This window comes from Malania oleifera, chromosome 4 (assembly GCF_029873635.1).
Source record: "Malania oleifera isolate guangnan ecotype guangnan chromosome 4, ASM2987363v1, whole genome shotgun sequence".
NCBI classification, from domain to species: Eukaryota; Viridiplantae; Streptophyta; class Magnoliopsida; order Santalales; family Ximeniaceae; genus Malania; species Malania oleifera.
In genome coordinates, this window is record NC_080420.1 from 122,728,018 (window position 1) to 122,753,783 (window position 25,766).

Genomic DNA, 25,766 nt, shown 5'->3' on the forward strand with positions numbered 1-25,766 from the left:
ACACAAAATTCACAATGGGCTACAAAATAGGCCCAAAAAATTTTTCCCGAGGACATTGCCCTCGAACCCCCAAGAGGCTTGTCCATGAGTGCTACCATGAACTAAGCCTCAGTAAAAATCTCTTATTAAAAAACTACACAACATTATTTTAGTTCGAATTATCATCTGGATCAAACATAAATAGGCTCCATAAAAGCCCAACAGGAGGAAGAGGACCCTTGTGGCATGGAAGGAGGTTTGCCTCCCTAAAGTTGAAGGAGGTTTGGGAGTTTTTTATATTAAAACTTGAAACAAAGCCCTTCTCACTAGAGCCTTTTGGAACATAAAAAAAAAAAAAAAAAACCTCTTTATGGTCAAAATAGGTTCACCATTTACCTAAAGGGTGCTAATTTTTGAGATGCTTTTTCAAAACATGAAGACTTTCTTTTATTCAAAAGGATGATTGAGATTAAAAATTAGATCTTGCAGAGATGTGGGGGTTATGTGACTGCAACAGTTTGTTTAATCAGTGGGTTGTAGATGGTCAGATTTGTTCTTTAGAAATTTACAATTACTGGAGGAACGAGGGAAACAAAGTCACGTGGCACAAAAAGGTTTGGAAATATGGTAGCTTGCCTAAACATGCGTTCACATTGTGGCTAGAAATAAAAGGGAAAATTTTTATAAGTGATAAACTACTTGTTGAAGGAGTTGACCAAAACTATGTATTTTGCAAAACTGATACTAAGACTATTGATCATATCTTTTTTAGATGTAAATTTTCTAAATTTGTGTGAGATCTTATCCGACACTGGATGAAGTTCACTAGAGTTATGTCATCCTTGAAAGTTGTTCTGAAGTGGTTGCATAAGGAGGCAAAGGGCACAGGAATTAAATCTATTGAAAAGAAGATTTGCTTGACTATTACTGTGTACTTCTTCTGACATTTCAAGAACAAAAGGAAGTTTGAAAGCAAATCAATTGAACCAAAAGGGCTGTTTAAGGTGATTTAGAGTCACACTTATAGAGTCGTTTATGATAAATTTGGATTGTACTCCTTTGATTAAGTTTTGGATTGCTTGTTTTTGCTTTCAGTTGTTCTGTTTCATTGGGCCTCTTGGCCCCTGGGTATGCCCAAGTTGATTTGTATCTAACCATTGTCTAGTTTTGATTTGATCTTCTGATTGGGAGCTTGACTTCCCCTTGCTTGGGTATGCCGCCCAGTGTATATTGTACATATCCATTTTGATCAATACTATTTACCATTAACTGATCAAAAGAAAAACTAGCTTATATTAATCTTAAAAAAAAAAAACTGCAAGAAATTTCCATTAGCATTATCACATCATGATATGGGACAACAAAAAAGTGCAGCATTGCAACTCAAACCTCGTTTCAATATCAAAATTTGTGGTCAAAAAAAAAAAAAATCAATTCCACCTGCAAAATAAAATAAATAAGAAAAACGAAGACATTACTATGACCTAACTTCATACTCTCCGGCTCTTGTGAGGGCTCGGAAGCCTTTGTAAGGAGGGTTCGGTAAGTTCTTTACATCTAGTTTGTCTATTTGTAGGCCAGAGAGGGCAACACCCATGATCCTGAAACCCACTCCAAACGTGGGGAAAGCACGAAGCCTCTCCAAACCTGTCTCAAGAAACAAGGTTCCAGACATTGAAGGGGCTTTATCTTTCGGTATCCGTCCAATGGACCACAAGCATGTCTGCACAAACATGTTAACAAGAATATATAAAGAGCGCAGAAGAAAAGAGACCAATTTAAATTGCAGTGTCGTAGAATGAGAGAAGCACATACAGTCTCCCCATTTTTTTTCCCCACTCCCTTTGCTTGTTTTATTTATTTTTTTTAGATTAACAAGAAAGGGGAGACTATATGCCCTATTCTCATTCTTTTAGCACTGTGATTTCAGTCAGCCAGGAAGTGTTAACATTGAGATGAAATTATTAATATTATTATGATTTATGAGTCAATAAATATAGAGAGTATGCACATAGCTGGTCCTTTTTCCATTAAAAAAAAAGTCATGATGGTAAATTAGGTAATATTTTCATGAAAATGCTACAAAACTGCATTTGGGAGCATAGGGTCCAATACTTACATTTGCAATTGTGCAGTATTTGACAAAAGAAGAGACAAAATTTTGCCTTGCATTTTGTTCAAATCAACATGATTCTAGACTCGACGCTTAAACTCCATGCTACCAGAAGCAATGCAAGTGTCGTAATACCAATTGGGTACCTTATTGGCTAGGACGTTTACTGTTCCATGATTTGAAGTCAATTCAGCTGATAAAACGCAGCGAGGCAATTGGAATTGCAGAGTTACTGAGTCAATTGCCTTGCCGGGATCGTTTCGCATTCCAACCAATATGCTAATGCGACATGTCCCTGCATCTGAAATTAATTGTGGTTTTACATATATCGGAGAACTTTTCAACTTTTTAACCCTACAATGAAGAAAACACAATTTACAATAAAGTTAGCTCACATGGAGAAAAATATGAGAAAAATTGCAGTGCACATCAAAACTCTCATGCACCTGTAGCTCATAAGTTTAAACTGTCCATCAGGTGGCACAAATGACAGAATTTGATGTGATTCCCATGGTCGGAAGCGAACACAAGGATGAAATCTCACATCATTTAAAATGGAAGGGTTTGAAAATGAAAGGGTCAGATCAGGAAGGCCCGAAAGATGGGATTTTACTTGAACTTCACCATATATCTCGCATTTCACCAGGATCCCATCCCTGTGCAATATAAGCAGAACAAGAAAATTGCTCAGCCCTACAGGTGCAAAACTGCACTCAAAAACCAAATAAGATTCAATCTGAACAGCCCAAGCAAACTTATGGAAGATTATCACCAATAATTACTGAAGACTATAATTAACTCTAAATAATTTATAACTATTATATTCCACCTCACAAGATAAATATGTCAACTCTTCGTGTTGAAGATCTAGTTGATAAAGGGCATATCATTGCACTTTAGATCCTTGATTGGCATAGGATCCATTACTTTTTCCCCCTCTTTTTTTTTTTTTGGGGGGGGGGGGGGGGGGGGGGGGTTGAGGGAATGAACACGAGAACCATCAATAACCAAGAAGAAAACTTGACCATGGTAGAGCTCTGAATTTCCCATCTTTAAATGGGCCATGGATAAAAAGCTCATTCATATAAGAATTTATTTATAGTTATTGACGCCTCCAGTACAACACAATCTAGAATAAACAATATAATCAAATATATGTTGATATTCTCGGTACATGGCCCAAGATTCAGCCACTTCTAAAAAATATGTACATTTTTTATTGATCCAAATAGATGATGACAAAAGGAAAAGAGGGTTGAATATATGAGGTGCCATGTATCATACCTGTTTAAAATTGCATCCATTTCTTCCACAAGATCAACATAAACTTCATTGTTTGGATGCTTTGGGTCTGTTGTTCTCCATGGTACAGAAGATGCAGTTGCACCTGGAAGTGTGTTGCTGACATTGGAAGTGCTCCCAGTCACAACACTCAACACTTTGCTAACAATATTTGGCGGAGCTATCATCTCTCTCAGGATATTAGGTTCAGTTGTCAGAGGGAAGCCATTGTCTATCATCTCATCAAGAAGCTGCAGCTTGCAATAAACATATCAGTTATCTTGACTTTGAGCAAAATGAAAAGAACACCACATTGGGAAAAATAAGAAAGAAGGGGGATGCTCCTTTGAAAGGAAAAAATGATAAAAATTTGAATTTTTTTTATTTTCCTTTTATTTTTTTATAGGATAGCTATAAGACCAACTATGCTTTATGGATCGGAATGTTGGACGACGAAAAAACATAATATCCAAAAAGTAAAAGTTGCCGATATGAGAATGCTTAGATGGATGAGTGGTATAACATTGAAAGATAATTAAGGAATGAACATATTCGCAGTAAGTTAGGTGTAGCTCCTATAGAGGATAAGATAAGGGAGGGACGACTCAGATGATATGGACACTTGCAACGTAAACCACATAGTGCACCAGTGAGGAATAGTGAATTGGTTACTTTGGGAGGTAGTAGAAGGGGTAGGGGTAGACCTAAAATAACTTTAGAGGAAATAATGAGTAAGAATTTAATATCCCTGAATCTGTCAAAAGAAATGACCAATGATCGCATAAATTGGCGGAAAATGATTAATATAACCGACTCCACCTAGTGGGGCTTAAGGCTTGGTTTTGTTGTTGTTGTTGTTGTTGTTGTTATTTTTTAAGAGAACTGAAGCTAGCATTCAATTTTAGTGAGAGAAGATGGCAATCAAGTTTTGTGAGAGAACTGGAGTTAGCAAACAACTTTCTCTAGTCGCTAACAGTATTCAGAATGAAAACGATGTCTCAGAACAGATGTCCTACATATTTTAAAAACCCAAAATAGTTCCAGTCATTAGTTATCAATAAAATACGAGTCTAAACATGAAATTATGCGGAGAATCTGTTGCAATGATTTTCATAGGAATTTGAGTTAGCTGTAAGAATATTTAAATTGAATAATACCTCATATACAATAACAAAGTTATCCTTGATCAAATCTTCATTCAACCCTCCAAGATAATCTGAGAGGACATCAGCTACTCTGCAAAGGAACTAAGCAAAAGAAGGTTAGGAGATCAAGGATTTTAAAACTGGTCAATGTATAAAGTAACAAACAAATAGGCAAAATAAACCCTCAGTAGCGGGAGCTGCAGCCGTGGCCATACAATTTGAATTCACACACTATTGCAGAAACAAGTTACACTGCTAACTGGAAGCATTATAGCAATGAACTCTCAACATGACTTAGAATCTATGCCTCCTCTCCAATGCCTACTTGAAGTGCAAACTGGAATTTACACTAAATTTTTGACAAAAGCTAATCTCTCTCAAGGGCTGTCCGTTATTCATTCCAATGCCATATTTCATCTTCGAAGCAATTAAAGTACCATAAGCTTTGGTCATTTGTATCATTTCATCTTTCTTTGTGCCAAGATCGATGTTATTAGAAAGAAAAGCGAATAGAAATGTGGAGGACAAGACAACAGGAACTAGACTTGGAAAGCCACCAGACAAATCCATGAATCAGGCAGAATAAGACACAAACACACATTCTTACAAGGAGGGTTGTGGCAGACTCTAAGCTATATAATCAACCCAAGGGCCTATATATGTTCGCCTTAGTAAACCAAGCAAGCCGCCCCTTTACTAGTTGACCATTTAAAGAAGGAAAGCTCGCATTTAGTAAGTGTTTATGAATACTGCATATGCTATTTTTAGTACTAAGTCCACTGTACCAAATAATCTTCTACCATAACGCCCTGGGGGCAGGGAAAGAAGGGGGCAAAATTTAATTATTTTCTTGATGATAATAGCCTTAAATGCATAAAAGCAATCAAGTTGAGAAAAAAAGGATCAAGTAAACTAACTTCTGGGCAAGAGAAGATTTAAAAATAAAAACCAAAAACTCACCTCAATTCCCATCAGGGGTGGCATTTCAACTTGAGTGCATGCTAAGAATGTGATCCCCTCACGAACAATTTGGAAAAGATAATGTGTAGGCGAAGCAATAACCGGTGGCAGCTATAAAACAACAGCATACAAGCTAAATAAATGGAATATCATAGGATCCAACAGTATAAAAAAACTAGGAAACATAAAAATGAAATGAAAATCTAGCAATCATTGTATTATCTAAGAACAAAGCTACGTGGTACCTAGTACCTTCAACTACCCAAAACCATAACAACAGGAACACAAACGATTCAAATTTGATTTCCATTCGCTTGTTTCAGGAACCAAACAAAGTTCGTTAAAATCATTTTCAAAACTAGTTTGCTCATCAATGGCTTCCACTTTCTTTGTGTTCCAGACTCTAGCAATTACTAAGAACATAAAAATATTTGAAAATCAAAAAGAAATGATTGTATGATTCAGGACAGACCACAGCGGGTACCTTGGAAGAATCCGAATCACCTTGAGAAACAGCATGTTCCCAAAACCAAGCACATATGGATCTATCAACCCTATGTCCAGTCAGCTGTTTCTCTAGCATTACCTCGCTGCAACAGTCCCGAATTACATAAAGTTCTTCCAACTTCACCATCAAAATAAAGATGTAATGTACTTTCTGGGTCCACGAATTTGAGCTTCAAACTCTGAATTATGAAATTGTGTGAATTCAGACACAATTTTTTGTCCAAATGCACGCAATTTCAAGCCCACGACCCAAATTCGTTCTCCCTAATAGAAAATTGCTTTTGATATCACAAGAAAAAAGATTTGAAGTTCTGGGGATGAATCTTACCCGGAATCCGATAGAAGAAATATGCACTGCAGCATCGTTCTTTCTCCCCCTCTTACCAAAAACGAACTGCAGTTAGCGGGCGAGGCTGGAGCGGGCGCAGTCAGAACAACTCAAGATGAACGGATTGGGAAGAGGGATTTTGATGGAAAGCGAAGAATCGATGATGGGTGCAGATAAAATCTGCACAAATATTTTGAAGCAACTCCAAAGTAGTGGGCTTTCAATGGTAAAGCGATAACATTATGATAAAATAAAAATGATCGCAAACAAGTTTTAAGGGTTTATTTAGAATTTTTAAAAATTAAATATTAATGAGGTGTAAAATTAAAATTTTGTTCATGAATTTCGTATAAATTTTTTTTTTCTTTCTCACTTTCCTTGATAAACAAACATAAAAATATACATTTCTTGATATTTTTTTAATATTTTTTGAGTTCTAGGGCTTATAGAAATTTATGTATTTTTCTCAAAATTATTCAGCACTAATTGCAAAAAATATATATATATATATATATATATTGATTTATTTCGTAAGATAAAATAGTTCAAATTTAAAATTGATATATTTTTTATCGTATCTTAATTTGACTTTTTCACTTTAGAACTTGTTTTAACTATTGTACCACTTTGAGAGGCAAAAAATAATTTGAGATATCAATTTTAATAATTAAGAGTCAAATGCAAATTGATAATGAAACAAAATGTTGGATTTAAAAAATAAAAAAATTGTGCTACATACAAATTTTTTTTTATAAATTCATAACAAAAAATAACTATTTCTAAATTTCACCTAAAAATATATATTTTTTTCTAATTAGTTGTTGAATGGAATAACATAAATCTTTACCCAAGTGACATTTACTAAATTCTCATTGTATTCTATCATATTTCTAAGAATATTTATTCTGAAAACCAAATGTATCTAAATATATAATCCATCATAAAGATTTTTTTTTTTTTTGGGTTAAAAGAAGGTATGATTTTCTTTTCCATACAAAATCTTATTGTTTTGACATCATATTTTTTTTCAAAAACAAAAAATTATAGTGCATGTTTTAAGCAAATTATTTCATATAACAAAAATTTAACAGTAATGTCAAATGGTTATGATTGCTGAGTGCCAAATCTTAGAACAACCATTCCTTGCAAATCTTCCTATTTTCAAAAGCATCATTTATGCTTTTGTTAAAACATTATTTTCACAGATTCTATTCTCTAAACAGCAATGAAGAAGCGTGATTCAACAACCACAAGGCCATATATTTCTTCAATACTTCACTTGAATTAGTGAAAATACAACATTATGAGAGAGAGAGAGAGAGAGAGAGAGAGAGAGAGAGAGAGAGAGAGGTAGTATCAATCTGGAGACTTTGAATTGCAAAAAGAGTCTTGACCTTTTGAAATTATCTGATATTCATTATAAAAACCATTAGGAATCCAAAACTTCAAAAATACACATCCAACCTGCCCCTGCTACAGCTCTACAGAAGTTTGAAAATAATCCAGTACAATGCCCCTCTACAACCCACCATTTCTCAACATCTCTTAACGTGCATATTTTTTTAGGTTTATTCCAATCTTTCTGTATAAACTCAGACGACGCTGAATGCTGACTGAATCGTCGATGAGACCCGGGATGCAATGGTCTGAGATGCAAATGCTTGAATCTGCTTCTTAGCATCTGAGGAAACAAGTTTTTTTCTTTTTTTTAAAAATGGTGAATATAAGATAAATAGTAAAATAAGAAATAAATTAAAAACTGCACATCATCGTCATCATAAACAGAAATGAAATCACAAATAGACTTCAGGCTGCAAGAGAATGAATGTGTTTGGCAAATCCAAACAAGCCTGCGCTATATCACCATTATTGTGTCCAGTAAGCAAATATCTTTCCAACTTCTTTTCAAAAGATAGAATACATATAAACCGATCACTACCATGCATAAGCAACCTTCCAAAGTACATATGCAGAAAAGGTAAATTACAAGCTTTGAATATAAAAAATTAGGAAAAGCAACAAAAGCTATCTGTTGATGCTAAACACCATATAAACAAAGGCCACTAAAGAATACAGTTGTCAAAAACAATAATTACTCCAGGGTATCCCGCTTCTAATGGCTATATATTAACAGCATAATAGTTCAAACAACACAGATGCAGAGTAACAGATGGTATAAACCTATTCAAAAAACCTGTAGCTTAAGCCAAAACAAACTATATGTTGGTTATTTTTCTTCTTTTTTCCCCTATGAAACCATAACTACATATTTCTTTTGAGGGATGACATGGAAATCCTATGCATGGAAATAGGATGCCATTCCCATGAGAATCCGGAATATCAAAGAAGTAGATGGGAATGTTTTGTTGGCATAATGGATTCTTAGGGAATCCCAGTGGCTGCCATGTATGATTTTTGAGATACGCCAAACATGCGCATCAAGATTACCAACTCACATTCCTGAGAATCCTCAAAGATTCTCTGAACCAATGACTACTAAAACTTTACAAGGGCTGTGATGCTGGTGATGATAGCCTAGGCAAATGTGCAGCAACTAAGGTATGACCTAATAAATGGTGGATGAGGTTCAATCACATGGACTACAAGCTACATCTTATGGCATGCACTTAGTGATGCTATTATTCAATGAGTCAACCTGAAATTCTAATTAATTTGACATCTTGTTAGTGGTTATGACCAACTTTAAACACTAAATACCAAAATAAAAAGCCCAATCAGTTGAAGTTCGCTATACGAATCCCATTCCACCATTTGGCTCTATTTATGATCATATAAGCTTTGTCAGGTCATAATATGCCAAAAATACCATGAGTTTCTTTTTTTTTTGGGGTTTTTGACTCTCTCCATCCAGTGCCTATTTTGCAATGCATGGGTTTTAGTCATTTGTTTATACATCAAATTTATTATGTTTCTCATTATACAGGCATATTTCATTACTTCTCAACCCTCAACTGTATAAATTATAAACAATACTAATATATATATTTAATATAAATATCACTACAGCATTTAAACCTATATTGGAGGAACAAGGGGGCTTGTGTCGTCAAAAAGGTATTGTACCCACGTCTAACTTGTTCAAAGAGGCTGACATTCCTTTGTGCCAAATGGAGGATTTTAATGTGGCGTGGTTCTAGCACCTTTGGTATCAGAGTAAGTGAGAGCAACGAAGTCTCTTGTAAGAGTTCTCCATGTATACCCCTTGCTCTTGTATCCTATTTTTTTAATGAAATTCCGCTCAGTGTGTTCTTATTGCCAATTGTTCCTTTCTTCCACCTTCTTACCTACGATTCTACACTGAGTGCCTAATTGGTATCCGAGCCATGGCAGCTTAAAGGCTCCTTCGGAGCCTCCATCACTCCTTGACTAATGGATCTCTTCACCCAGAACAAAGGTTATTGTTTTAGCCTAGTATGCCCTGTGGTTGTCACAACCCATGTGGATCCTCCACATCAGAACATTGATAAACAAAGCCAAACTAAACAGCTGGTTTGCTTCCTTGGAAATCATTAGAGAATAAGACCTAAGGTGCACTTGACCTGTTAGAGGCCATGGAAGGCTGTGTTTTGGTCGAGCAGAGCTGGCTTCTCTAGTGATTGATAGGGAATAGGAACACTTTGATTGAATTTGTGTTTTATTTTACAAGATGGACAAGAGATCTATTCATTCATAGGTTGTGAGAATAGGTTCCGATTGTGTCAAATAAGACGTCATGCCTTCTAGAGCCATGATCATTCCATCCCATCCTTCAACACTTCTCCAAGATCTTCATTTGTGTTGAGCCTAGATCGTCTTGATCATATGTATGAAGTAGACTATGTTCCAGAAGATGACCTTATCCCCCAAACCAAGAATCCTCAAATTACAAACTCATACTATGTCTATGACAAAACCAAATACCCTTTAAATCTTCTGAAGAAAATCACCGGCAAACCAGTTGTGCCGAAAGGCGTCAAAGAAATCATCGAGGCTTCACCCTTTGATTCCCACCAGCTCTTGGCAACTAAAGCAGAACAGTTTGTTACCCTAGAGTTCTCCCCAGATCTTCCTCGAAAGTATCTCAACTAGGGATTCACCCATATCCATGTCAATGCGGTCAAACTATACCTCACCTTCCATGGGAGGAAAGGTCTTTCGGTTTGCTCCAAGATTGCTCTCCTTGATTCAAAGTTTTGTAAGTACAAGCATGCTTGCATTGCCACTATGCATACAACGTTGAATGCAAGGATGGTTACCCTCACGATCTTCCCCAACTTCTATTTTGAAAAACAAGAGCCAATTTTTAAGGTAACTATATTGGCGGGGTCTCCGCATACCAATTAGGCACTTAGTATAGGATCATAGGTAAGAAGGTGGAAAGAAAGGAACAATTGGCAATAAGAACACACTGAGCAGAATTTCATTAAACAAAGAGGATACAGGAACAAGAGATCTATATGGAGAACTCTTACAAGAGACTTCTTTGCTCTCACTTGCTCTACCTAACTAGTAGCTAAAACCCTCCTTATATAGATGAGGAGTGAGGGAATATACTATGGCATCTTGGAGTATGTTACGACATATTATTTATGCTCATCTCCTTTACATACAATTTCCAAAGATAAAATTAAAACTTTTTTTACCTAAAGTAACTTTAGAAAAGCAACTTTAGATAAAGTTGACACTACAACCACGAAAATGACAACACACGAAAAGTGACAACACAATAAAAGTTAAAGCTGGTGCCCATGTGACCACTTCAGAGATCATATCTTGTTTTGTATTCATCTTCCTTTCTTTACCTAAAGTAACTTTAGAAAAGCAACTTTAGATAAAGTTGACACTACAACCACGAAAATGACAACACACGAAAAGTGACAACACAATAAAAGTTAAAGTTGGTGCCCATGTGACCACTTCAGAGATCATATCTTGTTTTGTATTCATCTTCCTTTCTTTACCTAAAGTAACTTTAGAAAAGCAACTTTAGATAAAGTTGACACTACAACCACGAAAATGACAACACACGAAAAGTGACAACACAATAAAAGTTAAAGCTGGTGCCCATGTGACTGCTTCAGAGATCATATCTTGTTTTGTATTCATCTTCCTTTCTAGTTAGATAAGCAATCATAATTTCCAAGTCCTCTACTGTCCCATTACTCCCTCTCTGCTCTACATAGTAGACTGTCAGCCTGTTTGTTAGGTAGGTGCTGTAAAATTCAGGAAAGGGGACTGGGTAATGAGAGCTTTTGGCTTTTCCATCATCTTAAAAATGCACTGGATTAAACAAATCTTGTGGTAATTTATCCGAGTCAAAATGATTGATGTAGCATAGGCTCTTTCTTGTGTCAATCCAATTGCACGCTGATAGATGTGCATCCACAAAAAGGTCTTCCTCGAAACTCCGTATTCTTTCACAGATAGGAGAGATATTGAAGTACCTATTCCCACCTTGGTTTTGGATTTCACCTTTGAGGTGGAAGGTGACCAATAAGTATGGGGACCTGAATATGAAATCTAAATGTTCAACTCATTGCGCTTTTGTTTTGAAAAACAAGAGTCAATCTTTAAGGTAACTATATTGGCAGGGTCTCTGCCTTTAGTTCGTAATGAAGGCATAGGTCCATGGTTTATGCCTTAATAGGTCCTGGCGTGGTACCAAAGAAGAAAAAAGGCTACTTTTGGAAAGGTTAAATAAGACAGTGTGGGGACACAAGGCCACAACCTTAATAGAAGAAAAAGAAGATGGGACTAGACATATTTGTGGATACAAAATGGAGCATTCAAAGAATAAGAATCGCATTATCACTCCACCTTCAAAGAAATTTTGGCGGTGAAAAAAGGGATTAAAAAGTTCTAATTTCATCTGATTGGAGATACTTTCACAATCGAAATGGAAATGTCATCCTTTCAAAAAATGATCCAATTCAAGTAAAAGATCCTCCTGTAAGGATAGCTTCTTAGATAGACTAACTGATTTTCACGGCATAAATTTGAAGTAAAGCACATCAAAGGAAAGCACGACATCCTTAGTGATTTCCTCTCAAGACCAACCAATCCCCAAGTGTTTTTCCTCATGGCATCCTCATCTCACCCTAAAACTCAATCTCTCTTACAACTTGTCCAGACCCTTCGCAATGAGATCCAAGATAGCATTCTCGGCCACACCATAGACAAAGGGAACAACAGAATGGTCCAGGGTCTCCAGTCCATCCTCCTCTCAAAATTTGGATTGGTTGATGCACCAATAAAATATTTGGAACACCATCCACTTTTTTCAATGGCCTTTGGGTCCCCACACTGTCTTATTTAACCTTCCCAAAAGAAGCCTTTCTTCTTCTTTGGTACTGTATTGACATGATCCTGCATAAACCATGGACCTATGCCTTCATTACAAATCAGAGGCAGAGACCCCACCAATATAGCTACCTTAAAGATTGACTCTTGTTTTTCAAAATAGAAGTACAATGGGTCAAACATTTAGATTTCATATCCGGGTCCACAAACTTACTGATCACCTTCCACCTCAAAGGTGAAATCTAGAACCAAGGTGGGAATAGGTACATCAATATCTTTCTCATCTGGGAAAGAATACGGAGTTTCAAGGAAAACCCTTTTACGAATCCCCTCTATCAACACGCAATTGGGTTGACAAAAGAAAGAGCCTATTCTACATCAATCATGTTGACCCGAAAAATTACTACAAGATTTGTTCAACCCAGTGCATTTTCAAGATCATGGAAGAGCCAAGAGCTCTCATTACCCAGTCCTGTTTCCTCAATTTTACAGCACCTACTTAACAAACAGGCTGACACTCTACTATGTAGAGCAGATAGGAAGTAATGGGATAGTAGAGGGCTTGGAAATTATTGCAGCTTATCTGACTGAAGAAGAAGATGAATACAGAACAAGATATGATCTCTGAAGGAGTCACACGTGCACCAGCTTTAAATTTTATCGTGCGGTCACTTTCGTGTGTTGTCATGGTTGTATCTAAAGTCGCTTTTCTAAAGTTACTTTAGGTAAAGAAAGTTTTAATTTTATCTTTGTAAGCTATGTAAAGGAAATAAGGATAAAGAATATGACGTAGCATATTCCAAGATGCCATGGCATATTCCCTTGCTCCTCATCTATACAAGGAGGGTTTTAGCTATTAGTTAGGCTGAGCAAGTGAGAGCAAAGAAGACTCTTGTAAGAGTTCTCTAATTCTTGTATCTAGCGGAATTTCATTAAACAAAGAGGATACAAGAACAAGAGGTATACATGGAGAACTCTTACAAGAGACTTCTTTGCTCTCACTTACTCTGCCTAACTAGCAGCTAAAACCCTCCTTATATAAGTGAGGAGCGAGGGAATTTGCAATGCCATCTTGGAATATGCTACAACATATTCTTTATCCTTATCTCCTTTACATAAAGATTACAAAGATAAAATTAAAACTTTCTTTACCTAAAGTAAAGAAAAGCGACTTTAGATAAAGCTGACACTACAACCATGAAAAAGACAACACGCGAAAAGTGACGACACAATAAAAGTTAAAGCTAGTGCCCATGTGACTGCTTCAGAGATCATATCTTATTCTGTATTCATCCTACATTGAGTGTCTAATTGGCCCATACTATATGATCTCTTGCCAATCTTATAAAATAAAAGACAGAATTAATTAAAGTATTCCTATTCCCTATCAATCACTAGAGAAGCTAGCTCTACCCGACCAAAACACAGTCAACACAAGAAAGAACCTATGCTACATCAATCATTTTGACCCGAACAAATTACCACAAGATTTGTTTAACCTAGTGCACTTTCAAGATGGTGGAAGAGCCAAGAGCTCTCATTACCCAGTCCTGTTTCCTCAATTTTACAGCATCTACCCAACAAACAGGTTGACACTCTACTATGCAGAGCAAACCAGAAGTAATGGGACAGTAGAGGATTTGGAAACTATGACAGCTTATCCGACTGAAGAAGAAGATGAATACAGAACAAGATATGATCTCTGAAGCAGCAGTCACATGGGCACCAGCTTTAACTTTTATTGTGTTGTCACTTTTCGCGTGTTGTCATTTTCATGGTTGTAGTGTCAGCTTTATCTAAAGTCGCTTTTCTAAAGTTACTTTGGGTAAAGAAAGTTTTAATTTTATCTCTGTAAGCTTTATGTAAAGGAGATAAGGATAAAGAATATGTCATAGCATATTTTAAGATTCCATGACATATTCCCTCGCTCATCATATATATAAGGAGGGTTTTAGCTACTAGTTAGGCAGAGCAAGCGAGAACAAAGAAGTCTCTTGTAAAAGTTCTCCATGTATACCTCTTGTTCTTGAATCCTCTTTGTTTAATGAAATTCCACTCAGTGTGTTCTTATTGCCAATTGTCCTTCCTTCCGCCTTCTTACCTATGATCCTACATTGAGTGCCTAATGCCCACTGGGATGTAAAAGTGACAACTAGGATCCACAAAAATTCTTTGAGGGGTTCGGTTGCAAGTTAATGAATCCATTAAGGCAAGAGTTGAAAGATTCTAGAACACGTGCGAGGAAAAAGAAGAGAGTGCAAAAGGAGTTAAATAAATTAGCTTCCTTTGTGAATTATTGGGAGCGTAGAGGTTGAGATAAGGGGGGTAAATTAGTTAAATTATGAAAATTATCAGTTGAAATGTTAGGGGTTTGGGGGAATGTGAGGCAGAGGGGGCTGATTACGAAGGTTTTGCTTAGAAGTTCACTTGACATTATTTTTCTTCTAGAAACTAACTTGAGAATGTGGATATGCTACACCCGCACGCGTGCGCGCCAGGGGTGGGGGGGGGGGGTGTTGATTAAGAGTATTTGTGAGGGTAGGTGCAAGGGCTGGGACTTTCTTCCTTCAGACAAGGCTGTTGAGGGATGTTAATTGCAGGGGGTGCTCTTTCCATTTGTAAAAAAGATTGTCTTGTTGGCTGTTCGAGGCGTGGAAATAGCCTTTTGCAAAAATGCAATGTAAGATTGCATACTATAGACCTATCTTGGTCCGCCCCTTCCCGAAGCCCGCATACATAGAAGCTTTGTGCATCTTGTTGCCCTTTTTTTTATTTTTTTATTTTTGTCAATGATAGGTCATCTTGGTCTAGGGTCCTACTAGACCAGCTCTAGGGTCTATGGGATGAGTTAGCTACGGTGTATGGTTTTTGTCATCTTAGGTAGATTTTAAGGGGATATTTCAATGTTGTGAGGTTTTCTAGGGAGAGAAAAAGCAGAGGTAGGACCACTTATAGTATGTTACATTTTGATAGTTTTATTAAGGAGAGTGATTTGGGGGATTTATCATTGGATAATGCTCTTTTTACCCGGATGGGTGGGGATAGATCTGCTGATAAATAGTTTTTATTCTGCAGTGAGTTGGAAGACGAGTTTCCCAATCTTTCTCAGGGTGTTTTGTCTAGATTAGCATATGATATTACTATTTCATTACAGTCTAGCAAGGTCAAGTCAGGTCCTACTCTGTATAGGTTTGAAGATCTGTCCAATCTTTTCATCCTAACTATTGGAATGAGGAGGTAGAGAAGGGGTGGAAAGGTTTTAGGCTTTTAAGGCTTAAGAGATGCTGAAGAAGTGGAATGTGGGAATCATGGGAATAATTAGGGCCAAAAGGTCAAGGATTTTAGGACAGACTTATTTGTAGGATAGGAAAGAAGAACTGGGGAGTTTGGTGAAGATTGGAGTGTGAGAAGGCTAAGAGAGACCCATTGAAAAATGAGTTGAAGGAGGTTATCTTTAGGGAAGTAAGGAGTTGGAGGCAGAAGATGAAATTTAAATGGCTCGAGGAGGGTGATTGCTCAGAGAGGCCTTTTGAGGAGAATGAAGTGATAGCAGTGGTGTTTGGGATGGAGAGGAATAAGGCTCCGAGTCCATAGGTTTCAACATGGCTTTCTTTCAAGATTGTTGGGATGTGATTAGGAAAGATTTAATTAAGACTTTTAATGAGTTCTATGGTAATGGAGTTGTGGGCCAAACAATTAAATCTACCTTCATTACTCTGGTAGTTAAGAAGAGTTGGTCAATTAGGTTGCTGATTTTTGGCCTATGAGTCTTGCTAGTAGTGTGTATAATATAATTGTTCAAGTTCTTGCGAATTTTGTGATTGGAGACTCTATATTTTAGGCTCAAAGTTGGGGGGTGGGCAGATTGTGGATGCTATTTGAGTAGCAATGTGTGAAGGAGGAAAGAGAGGGGGTTAATCCTTAAACTAGATTTTGAAAAGGTTTAGGATCAAGTTTGTTTGAATTTCCTTGATAAGGTTTTGGTTAGAAAGGGTTTTGGGGAATGATGGAGGAAGTGGATGAGGGGATGCTTGTCTAGTCAATAGTGCTTCTTTTTAGTCATTATCAATGGTTCAACGGTTCAACTTCAACCTAAGTCTTGGTTTAAGGCATCAAGAAGCGTTAGACAAGGGGATCTGTTTCTCCTTTTTTGATTGTTTTCATTGATGATACTTTGTGCAGGTTGATGGATAGGGCAGCAGTTAAAGGATTTTTGAGATGGTTGGGAATGGGAAATGAGATAGTGGTGGTCTCATGTTCAGTTTGTAGATGACACGGATTTTTTTAGATGATCATGAGGATCTTTTTCCAAATGTGCTATCCTAAGAACTTTTGAGAGTTTTGGGTTTGAAAATAAATGTGGCAAAGAGTGGGATAGCTGGTATTAACTTAAGCAATTCTAGACCTTTGGATTTTGCCTCTTTACTTGGTTGTGGAATTTTAAAGTGCCCCTTGACTTATTTAAGGGTTCCTTTTGATGGGGATCAGCATGCCCTACGTATGTCATTTTCAGATGTTGTGACACATGGACGGCCTCCCGATGTCCACATTTCCTTTGCCGACATGATGACACGTGGACCATCTCCTGATGTCTACATCGGTTCATAATTGTTTGTAGATTTTGAATGGATTATTTGAAGACTTGTTTTGAAGACTTTTCAGTGTGAGAAAGACCCGAATTGTTATGCCAACACAAGTCCGAGTTCAAGACCCATGTGGGCCCCACACAACTCCATTGGGCCCTACACGGAATTGGGTCTCTCTTTGACTTTTATTTTGCATTTAATTTATAAACATGTAAGACAACTTGCTTGCATGTGCTTTTCCTTAGTAAGTGGTGTTATTAAGTTGCGCTTAGTATTTAATATGTCTCGTAAGTTGGAGTGTTGTAAGCTGTGTGAATATTTATTATGTCTAGTAAGTTGGTGTCTTTATTATTTGTGTCTCCCATGCTTGTGTGGGAATTGTTAGTTCTTTAATGTCTTTGTCCCCCCATGCTAGCTATATATACCCCTTCATTGTAAGAACTAGGTAGAGAGAAAAGTATTGTTATTGAATTAGAAAGATTTTTTCCTTTGTGAAGCTTGTTAAGCTTTGTCCAATCCTTGTGATTGTGTAGTGAGAGGCTACGTCGTTCTCCTCGGAAATCAGGTGGTGAGAAACCACTATTCTATCCAACGACTCCACCCCTATCCCACTTTCACGACTTCCCTCCATCACCCACACGGTCACCACCAAGTTACACCCAAGGCCAACAATCCACCATTCCATTGCAGCATACATATTACATTTCAAAGTTTGCATGAAAGACTTCAGGAGAGTTCTATCTTGTGTAGAATATCGTCAAGTCAACCATCATTTTGATTGGTAAATTCAGCATTCATTTGGATCATTACATACTTACAGCAGTTCCACTTCCCTTCCATTACATTGCTGCCCTTGTCTCGGTGTTTTAAAGCTTGTTCCAAAGAATTTTTTGGCATGGTCTAAGACTTGTGTTATACAACGTCAAGTCATCCAAACAATTCTCTTGGTAATTTTAGTACTTGTGTTGTTTGAATCCTTGCTTATATTGAAGCCTTTGCTGGAAATCTGAAATTCCATATTTGATAAGCCCTTTGAATCCATAGATTGTAATATTGATACTTGCTAGTTTAAAATCAATTGTGGGAATATTGCTTGCTAAAAATAAAACTTAAATTCTTGAAATTTTGAATAACATATTTGTTGCATATAACTTGATTCCTTTGTGAAAGAACTCTTGGGACTTATTTCTGAACAACATCATACACCGTTTAAAAATTCAACAACATGTGAAATGAAGTTTGATTTATTGTGTTTATGTTTAATTAATTGAGTTCTTAAATCAAAGTGTCTTGAGTGTATATACTTGTGTGAGGATTGAAACCATAGGACTAGGCCACCCTTACCCGTCCTACATCACCTTTGGGTGTAATCTTAGGTTTCTAGGGTTTTGGGCTCCTGTGGTGGTGGAGAAGGTGTCTAAGCAACTTGATGGGTGGAAGGATGCCTTTTTTTTTTTTTTTTCTCTAGATGGTTATATTACACTCATTCAGGCTTGTCTCTAATATCCTCTGTACTTCTTGTCCATTTTTAGAACCCCTGTAAGTGTTGCTAGGAGAATTGAGAGAATCGTGAGAGATTTCTTTTGGTCTAGGGTTGGAAAGAAGAAGGATCATTTAGTTAGTTGGAAGGTGGTGTGTAGGTCTAACCATTTAAGGAAGAGGGGGATTTGGATCTTGATAGTTTGGTGTTGAAAAACATCGCTCTTTTCAATAACTGGTCATGGCAGTTTCCCCTAGAGAAAAATTCCCTTATGCAAATATAGAGATAAGATGTTCCTTTAAGAGTCCTTAGCTGTATATTTCACAATTTTATTCTCTCTTTATCCCGTTTACTAAGTTTGCTCTTGGTAACGAGTCTTAGATTCATTTTTGTGAAGATATTTGGATGGGTGATTCTGCTCTATTCATTTCTTTTCCTTATTGCCTATCCTCGTTGTACAATGGAGTTATATCCCCTTTCTTGATCATTAATGGGGGACAACTTTTTTTGGGCTTTCCATATCATAGTTATCACAACGATAGGGAGGTGAATGAACTCTCAGCCTTGTTGGGTTTTCTTGAGGGTTTCTGTTCCAATATGAAGGATACTTAGTTATGGACCTTATGGTCTCTTCATTCTTTGGGGAAACTTTCTTGTAAGTCCTTTTTCCAATTATTTGATTCAAAAAAAAAATGTGCCATTTGAGCTTTATGGTTGTCTTTGGAAGGCCAAAGTTCCCTCAAAGATTAAAGCTTTTACTTGACACCAACAATATGGTGCAAAGTAGGAGGCCTTCTAAGGCTTTATCTCTGGATATGTGCTCTCTTGTCTTGATAGTTCAGAATCACTTTCTCCTCTTTTTGCATTGTTTTTTTTTCTTGGGGGTTGGAATAAGCTTTTTGGTTTTTTTTCCAAGGGAGAGTTGGGTGTGTGCTCATTCGGTGGAGGATTTGTTAGCTACTTCCTTTATGAGGCTGGTAGGAATGGAAATGGTCTAGAGTTGAGGAGTTGAGAGAATTTTTACCATTTTGTGGGGTATTTGGTTGGAGAAAATGCGCGTATCTTACTAAGAAAAAGATGTCTTCATTTTTGCCTTGGGATAGAATTCAATATTTGGCTTCACTTTAGGCTTTCTAGATGTTTTGAGGCAGGGTGCGTTTCAAATTCACAGCGTGACTAGGTGGCTGCTTTCTTAGGGATTTTTATGCTCCTTTTCTTATGTACATTCTTCTCCTTTAATAATATTTCTTCTTTTTCTATCAAAAAATAAATAAAACCAAAACTGCATGCTTTGATGTGATACCTCTCTTAAAACATTATTATTTTCTTATTGTACAAGTATTTTTCATACACACACACACACACACACACACACACACACAGATATATATAACTGGAAAACCTTCCCCTTGAATAAATAAGTTGCAAAATTTTTCTTTTAAATACATTAATCTTATGTTTGGAGAGGCCTTGGATTTGGAGTTTTATTTGATTTAAATAAGATGTAATCTAAAATTGTATCGAAATTTGTTCAAATCCACTAAAATCCAAATTCATGATCCAAAATCTATGCTCCTAAACACACTGTAATAGTTTAAGCATTGGCATCGTCTCAATGGTTAGCAGTAAGAGCAACATAAGAAATATACTAAATATGAGAAAAAATATATTAAATAACTATTAGAAACATCGAGCACATACTTTAAACAATTAATCAGAATGTTGGGCAGTTAAGAAACAATATATCCAAATAGTAGAAGTTTTTGAAATGTGAATGCTAAGGTGGATGAGTGGGTATAACACTTAAGGATAAATTAAGGAATGAATATATTCGCAATAATTTACGAATAGCGCCAGCAGAAAATAAAATAGGGAGGGGTGACTTAGATAGTTTGGGCATCTAAAAAGCAAACCAAATAATGCAATAGTGAGAAGTGAGTTAGTTACTATTAAAGGTAGCAGAAGGGGGAAGGATAGACCTAAAATAAAATTGAATGAGATGATAACAAGGAAGGATTTAATAGCTCTTAATATGTCCAAGGAAAATGCCCTCAATCATGTGAATTGGTGGAAAAGGATCCATGTACTTGACCCCACCAAGTGGGACTTCAAGGCTTGGTGTGTTGTTGTTGCTGTTGTTGTTGGCATTATTTGTTTTAGATAAGAGAAGAAATATTATTAAGAGAAAAAAATAAACAAGAGGATGTAAGCAGCATTATTTGGTCCCAGGTACAATAATTAATTAATTTATTTAAGATACAATGGCATTTGAAACCCTTTTGGCACCCCTCTACCCTTCACCACATCAAGGTTTAATCTCAATAAGGAAGTCGAAGCCCTGAGGACTGGAACCTAACATCTAACCAAGGAAGTCTTGAGTTTACCAACTTAGGGAACAGCCCCTAAGGACATTTAATGTATTCTTAAAAAATATTTGATGCAAACAGTATTTAATATTTGAACTTGGTGGATATATATATACACACATATATGTGAAATACAAGGTGTTCTGGTGCAATATCATGGACAGAAAAGTGTTGCAGTTGGTTTGATAATGATCAAGTGTCATTGCCTCCTCACTCTAACCAAGAGAACATTCCAAAGTTCCAAGATATGAACTTTTATGTCTTCTAATCCTATAGTGTCATAACAAAAGAAATGTGCATCCACATGTGTGCATGCATGCGCACACACACTGGTAAACAAAACACCAGCATAATATGATACACAATAACATACTATGAGAATTTTTTTTTTTTTTAAAAGGCTCTTAAATACTTTTTTTTTTGGTGGGGTGGGGGAGGGGACTGCTTGCACACCTTTGCGGCATTTTGTAAAGCCAACAATATTTGCAATACTGAGGGTCAAGCAAACTCCAACAACAAGGAGGTAATCAGCTTGAAATCTTATGAGAGAAAATATTCCAAGAATGATCCATGCTACTGCCTACAAAATTGAAGGATAGAAATTTTAAATATAACAGCTAAAACCAACTGGTCTATGTAGAGAGGCAGGTTGTTGACATGCATAATCGGACATATACACTTACTGTTAGGTAAAGGGTCCACCAGAATAGCCATGAATCCTTCTTGTTCATCCTGGACAATGACTATAGAAGGGAAGCAAGGACACACACATATGAGCCTTGTGCTAAAGTAAAGAGCAAATATTATAAAGCAATTCCAGATTTTTAAAGAACACGCGGTGTAATAAAGGGGAAAACAAAAGGCCTGGTGAAAACATATGTAACGCAATAGCTAACCTCTTGGTCAAGGCATTCAAACTTCCACACGCTTTCCCCAAGATCATTTACTTCATTCCACCACCTCAAACCAACCAATATACGCCCACTTACATTCTTCACCACCCAAAAGTCAAGAGCAGCAAGAAGAACAGTAACCACAAAAATAATGACAAAGCTATCAAAAAAGAGGGCTGAAAGTATGTAAAATGCCAAAGCTCCAGCCTGCACAAGACCGCCACAAAAAAATGCATTATTTGATTGTGAGATAGGTTAATGAATCAAAACCTGAGGGTAAGGTAACCAAGAATTCAGACCTTGAAGAGAACATGAAAGAGACATGTCTTAGGGTTTGCGTAGTTCTCCACTGGAGGCTGCAACCAGAAGGAAAACCATATAAAGCACAAATAACCTTAAGAAGAGGTTCATAAGAGAGAGCCAAAACAGGGGGATGGGGAAGGAGTAGAAAGAAGGTGACTATAATACGGCCCATCTACGAGTTCCACTTTCTCAACCAAATTGTGATATATTAATGCTAGATAGCTTTTTTCCACTTGTGATTAACAAGCAAGTTCATGTCACTAAAATGCCAAAAAAGATGCAGCAAGATTCACAAATAGCTGAATAATATCATTTATGATATGTAATATAGTTCAACATTGTTTCCTGCAAAAACTGCATGTGCTGTGTGGACGTATGTGCATGCATGTGCTTTGCTGGGAAAGTCTCAGGGCAGGGCTAACTGTATGAGCGAAGAGGAGAAGTGGATGGTTATAAGATCAACAAGCACGCTAAAGGCCAGGTGACTATTAGATGCAGGTAACTTTGTTATCGTAAAAGAGCAAAAGGAGTTACCCCATATGGTTCATTAGAAAGATCACCAAAAGTTTAAGAATGGCAACCGAATAAAAAAAAAAAAGAAGGAACATATCATTCTTTGAAATTATCTATCCAAACAACACAACCCAATCACAATATTTTTGTTCAATTTAGAGAGATAAGGCTCATTGAATTTTATATGAATTTAAATTTATGATACTGGAATTATTTGCACAATCTGATTGCTGATCACTAGATCACATAATATAGAGAAAAAATTATATACTAGAAGTGAATTATGCTAGAAATGCAGGCACCACCTGCTCTTTGGCAGTTGGAAAGGTCCATTTAAAGGCTGCAACACCAAAACACCACCTAAAAATGATATCCCCACTCATTCTAATTTCACATTAAATTAATATAGAACTGTGCAGAAAATTTGGCGCTTATCCTATTCTGATAACATTTCTGCAATTCCCGCAGACCTACACATTGTACTACACTGGAATGTTTGAACGGCTTTGCTGAAGACTTTCTGAAGTTTAGGGTGCAGTCCTTAATGATTTTTTTTGTGTTGTTTCAGTCTTTCTTTTGACTTAAAATAAAAAATAAAAAAAAAATGACTATGTAAAACATGTTCAGCAAGATGTGTTCTGATTATCAATACCCCTAACAAAAATAAAAAAACAAGGAAAAAAAATCATCCATCAAACTAAAATAATCATCCCAATATCACCAATCAGATTACAGTACTCTAACAAAGCAAGATCGCTCGCTATTCCATTGGATTGCTGAGAAAATGCATACCATAAACTAAAATTAGGAAAATTCTAGGGTAAAAAAACTCCCAAAATTTTCAATTATTTGGGAAACCCAGACAACAAAAAGCCTCAAACAAACTAAAGCCGATTCAATCATTTCATTGCTGAGAAAATGAAGACCATAAAGGGAAAAAACTCTTAAATTTTTTGTAATTATTTGGGAAACCCAGGAAACAAAAATATCAACGAAATTAAAAACCAATTCAACCATTTGGCTTCGAATTGAGCTTTTCATTTATCAATAACCAAAACGGTCGGCAACAACGCAGATGACTAAAAAATTGATTTCTGTATTCACTTCTTCAGTTTTCCCAGAAGCCAAACGAAAGGTAACCCAAAATCGTTTCAGAATTCAACCCAGTATCGATTTGAGAGACAGATCTACGACCAGCGAATCACAATTAACACAACATAGGATCAAATTACATGACCATTTGCATTTTAACACAGGATTCAACACTACAATTGCTACAAAATTTATAGATACATGCATAGACGTAACTCACCTGGACTAGATCCATTTCTGGAGATTGAGAAGCTCCTCAGATTGATTTGATGATCTTTGTGATTACCTGAGTTATGAAGAAGAGGCAGTCACACAATATTGAAATTTCCCAAACAACCCCAAACATTGAACTAAATTAAAATTTATGCTGCTTTCTTAGGTCCTGTTTGGTTATAGCTGTGAGCTGGTTAGGCATGGAGGCCCAGGAGGGGCCACTAGGCCCATATACCGGCCCAAAGTGTAAGTTGTTGTGGAACAACTTTTTGAGTTTAGTTCGAGTCTCAAAGCTCAAGTTATTTTGAAAATTCGAAGTTTAAAACTTGAGTTACACTCAATAAATTTAATAATTATTAAATTTAAAATTTTTAAAAGTTCTTAAAATTCAAGTCAGGTATGATTAAATTCGATTTAAGTATAGTACAAAACTAAATACGTGCATAAAATATAACATAAAAATAATAAAATATTAAACATTTGATTAGGTCCGTATGTAAACTTGAGTATCAAGATGCTTGACTAATTTGAGATCCATTTGAACTTGAGTAAAATTGAGTATGACCAAATGTAAAGCTACTCGGGCATAATGGGCCTTGTGACCTGAGAGAAATAAATTGGTATTTGGGATCAAGCTCTCATCAGGCCATCCACAAGAGCCCAAAAGTTTCATGGGCCAATTAGGCAGGTGCAAAATTGATGAGTACAATTGAAAGGGTGCTCAAGATTGTTATGGAAATAAATTTATAATTTAAATGTAAAAATTTTAAAATAATTTTCAGAAAATTAGTTAAGACAAATAGAGAAGGATAAATTAGACGTTCAATCAATGCAAACTTTATTATTTGAAACATATTAACTTACTTCGAACCATTTAAGTAATGAGAAAAAGCCTAATAAGTTTCTCTCTGTATCAATTTTGACATGCTATGTTACCCTAATAGAAAGTTTATGTTTAGATTACTAATTTTATAATATTTTTGATTTGTCACTCATCTTATGTTTATTTTGTAAGATAAAAGTAAAATAAACTTCGTTAAATTCTCGTATCGCATGTTTGGTGCTGTCCAAATATAGGATTAGATAAGCTCAGGACTATTATCTTATACACACGGCATAGAGTTACTCGAGACCTAAACGAAATTACAGCAACTATATTATTAATCATAGGTTCCTCATCCCAACCAACCTCCCCACTAAAAAAAAAAAAAGAGAAAAAAAAAATTTCAAACAATTCTAAATGGCGAAACCCAACAAACAACGGTAGAACTTCAAGTCCCAATAGTTGAGGTTTAGTACATGAATCATCTCCATCAATTAACATTGTCTCTATATTTGAAAATATATTAAATTTGAATTTGTATTAAATTTGAATAAGATATAATATAAAATTATATTAAAATTTGTTTAAATTCATTCAAATATAATTTTAAAGATCGAAATTAATAGTCTCAACTGTAAGACATTAATTACATCAAATGAAATTATAATCATATTTGTTGAGGTAATATGAAAGGTCTTTAAATAAAATATTGTTATCATAATTGTAATTATGTTTTCTGGTTAATGATTTCAGAATTTTGTAAAACTATACTGACACCTTAGAATATGAGAAGTTTATAATTATGATATAATTATGATACATTATTAATCACTTGAAGGAAGTGATTATAAAAGAGAGGTTAAGAGCTTATCTTATCTCAACCT

At 36.0% G+C, this 25,766-nt stretch overlaps 2 protein-coding genes across 5 annotated transcripts; both read right to left on the bottom strand.

Moving 5' to 3' along the window:
* Positions 1-1,295: 1,295 nt before the first annotated feature.
* LOC131154116 (AP-3 complex subunit mu) lies at positions 1,296-6,571 on the bottom strand. 3 transcript variants are annotated; one of them, XM_058106642.1, is made up of 8 exons: positions 6,314-6,571; positions 5,963-6,068; positions 5,479-5,589; positions 4,531-4,620; positions 3,377-3,624; positions 2,539-2,748; positions 2,239-2,446; positions 1,296-1,702 (listed from the first exon to the last, which is right to left on the bottom strand). In XM_058106642.1, exons 1-8 carry the CDS (start codon positions 6,346-6,348, stop codon positions 1,457-1,459), a joined length of 1,254 nt encoding a protein of 417 aa, XP_057962625.1. In that variant the 5' UTR covers positions 6,349-6,571; the 3' UTR covers positions 1,296-1,456. The 3 variants fall into 3 exon arrangements, with proteins under 3 accessions (XP_057962625.1, XP_057962624.1, XP_057962626.1); XM_058106641.1 differs by having other exon boundaries at positions 5,951-6,068; positions 6,314-6,557; XM_058106643.1 differs by lacking the exon at positions 5,963-6,068 and having other exon boundaries at positions 6,314-6,539.
* Positions 6,572-7,664: 1,093 nt separating this feature from the next.
* On the bottom strand, positions 7,665-24,300 carry LOC131154117 (Golgi apparatus membrane protein-like protein ECHIDNA). Of its 2 annotated transcripts, XM_058106645.1 has the most exons (6): positions 24,067-24,300; positions 22,238-22,294; positions 21,942-22,145; positions 21,729-21,788; positions 21,499-21,625; positions 7,665-7,994 (listed from the first exon to the last, which is right to left on the bottom strand). In XM_058106645.1, exons 1-6 carry the CDS (start codon positions 24,079-24,081, stop codon positions 7,906-7,908), a joined length of 552 nt encoding a protein of 183 aa, XP_057962628.1. In that variant the 5' UTR covers positions 24,082-24,300; the 3' UTR covers positions 7,665-7,905. The 2 variants fall into 2 exon arrangements, with proteins under 2 accessions (XP_057962628.1, XP_057962627.1); XM_058106644.1 differs by lacking the exon at positions 21,499-21,625 and having other exon boundaries at positions 24,067-24,212.
* Between the last annotated feature and the right edge of the window lie 1,466 nt (positions 24,301-25,766).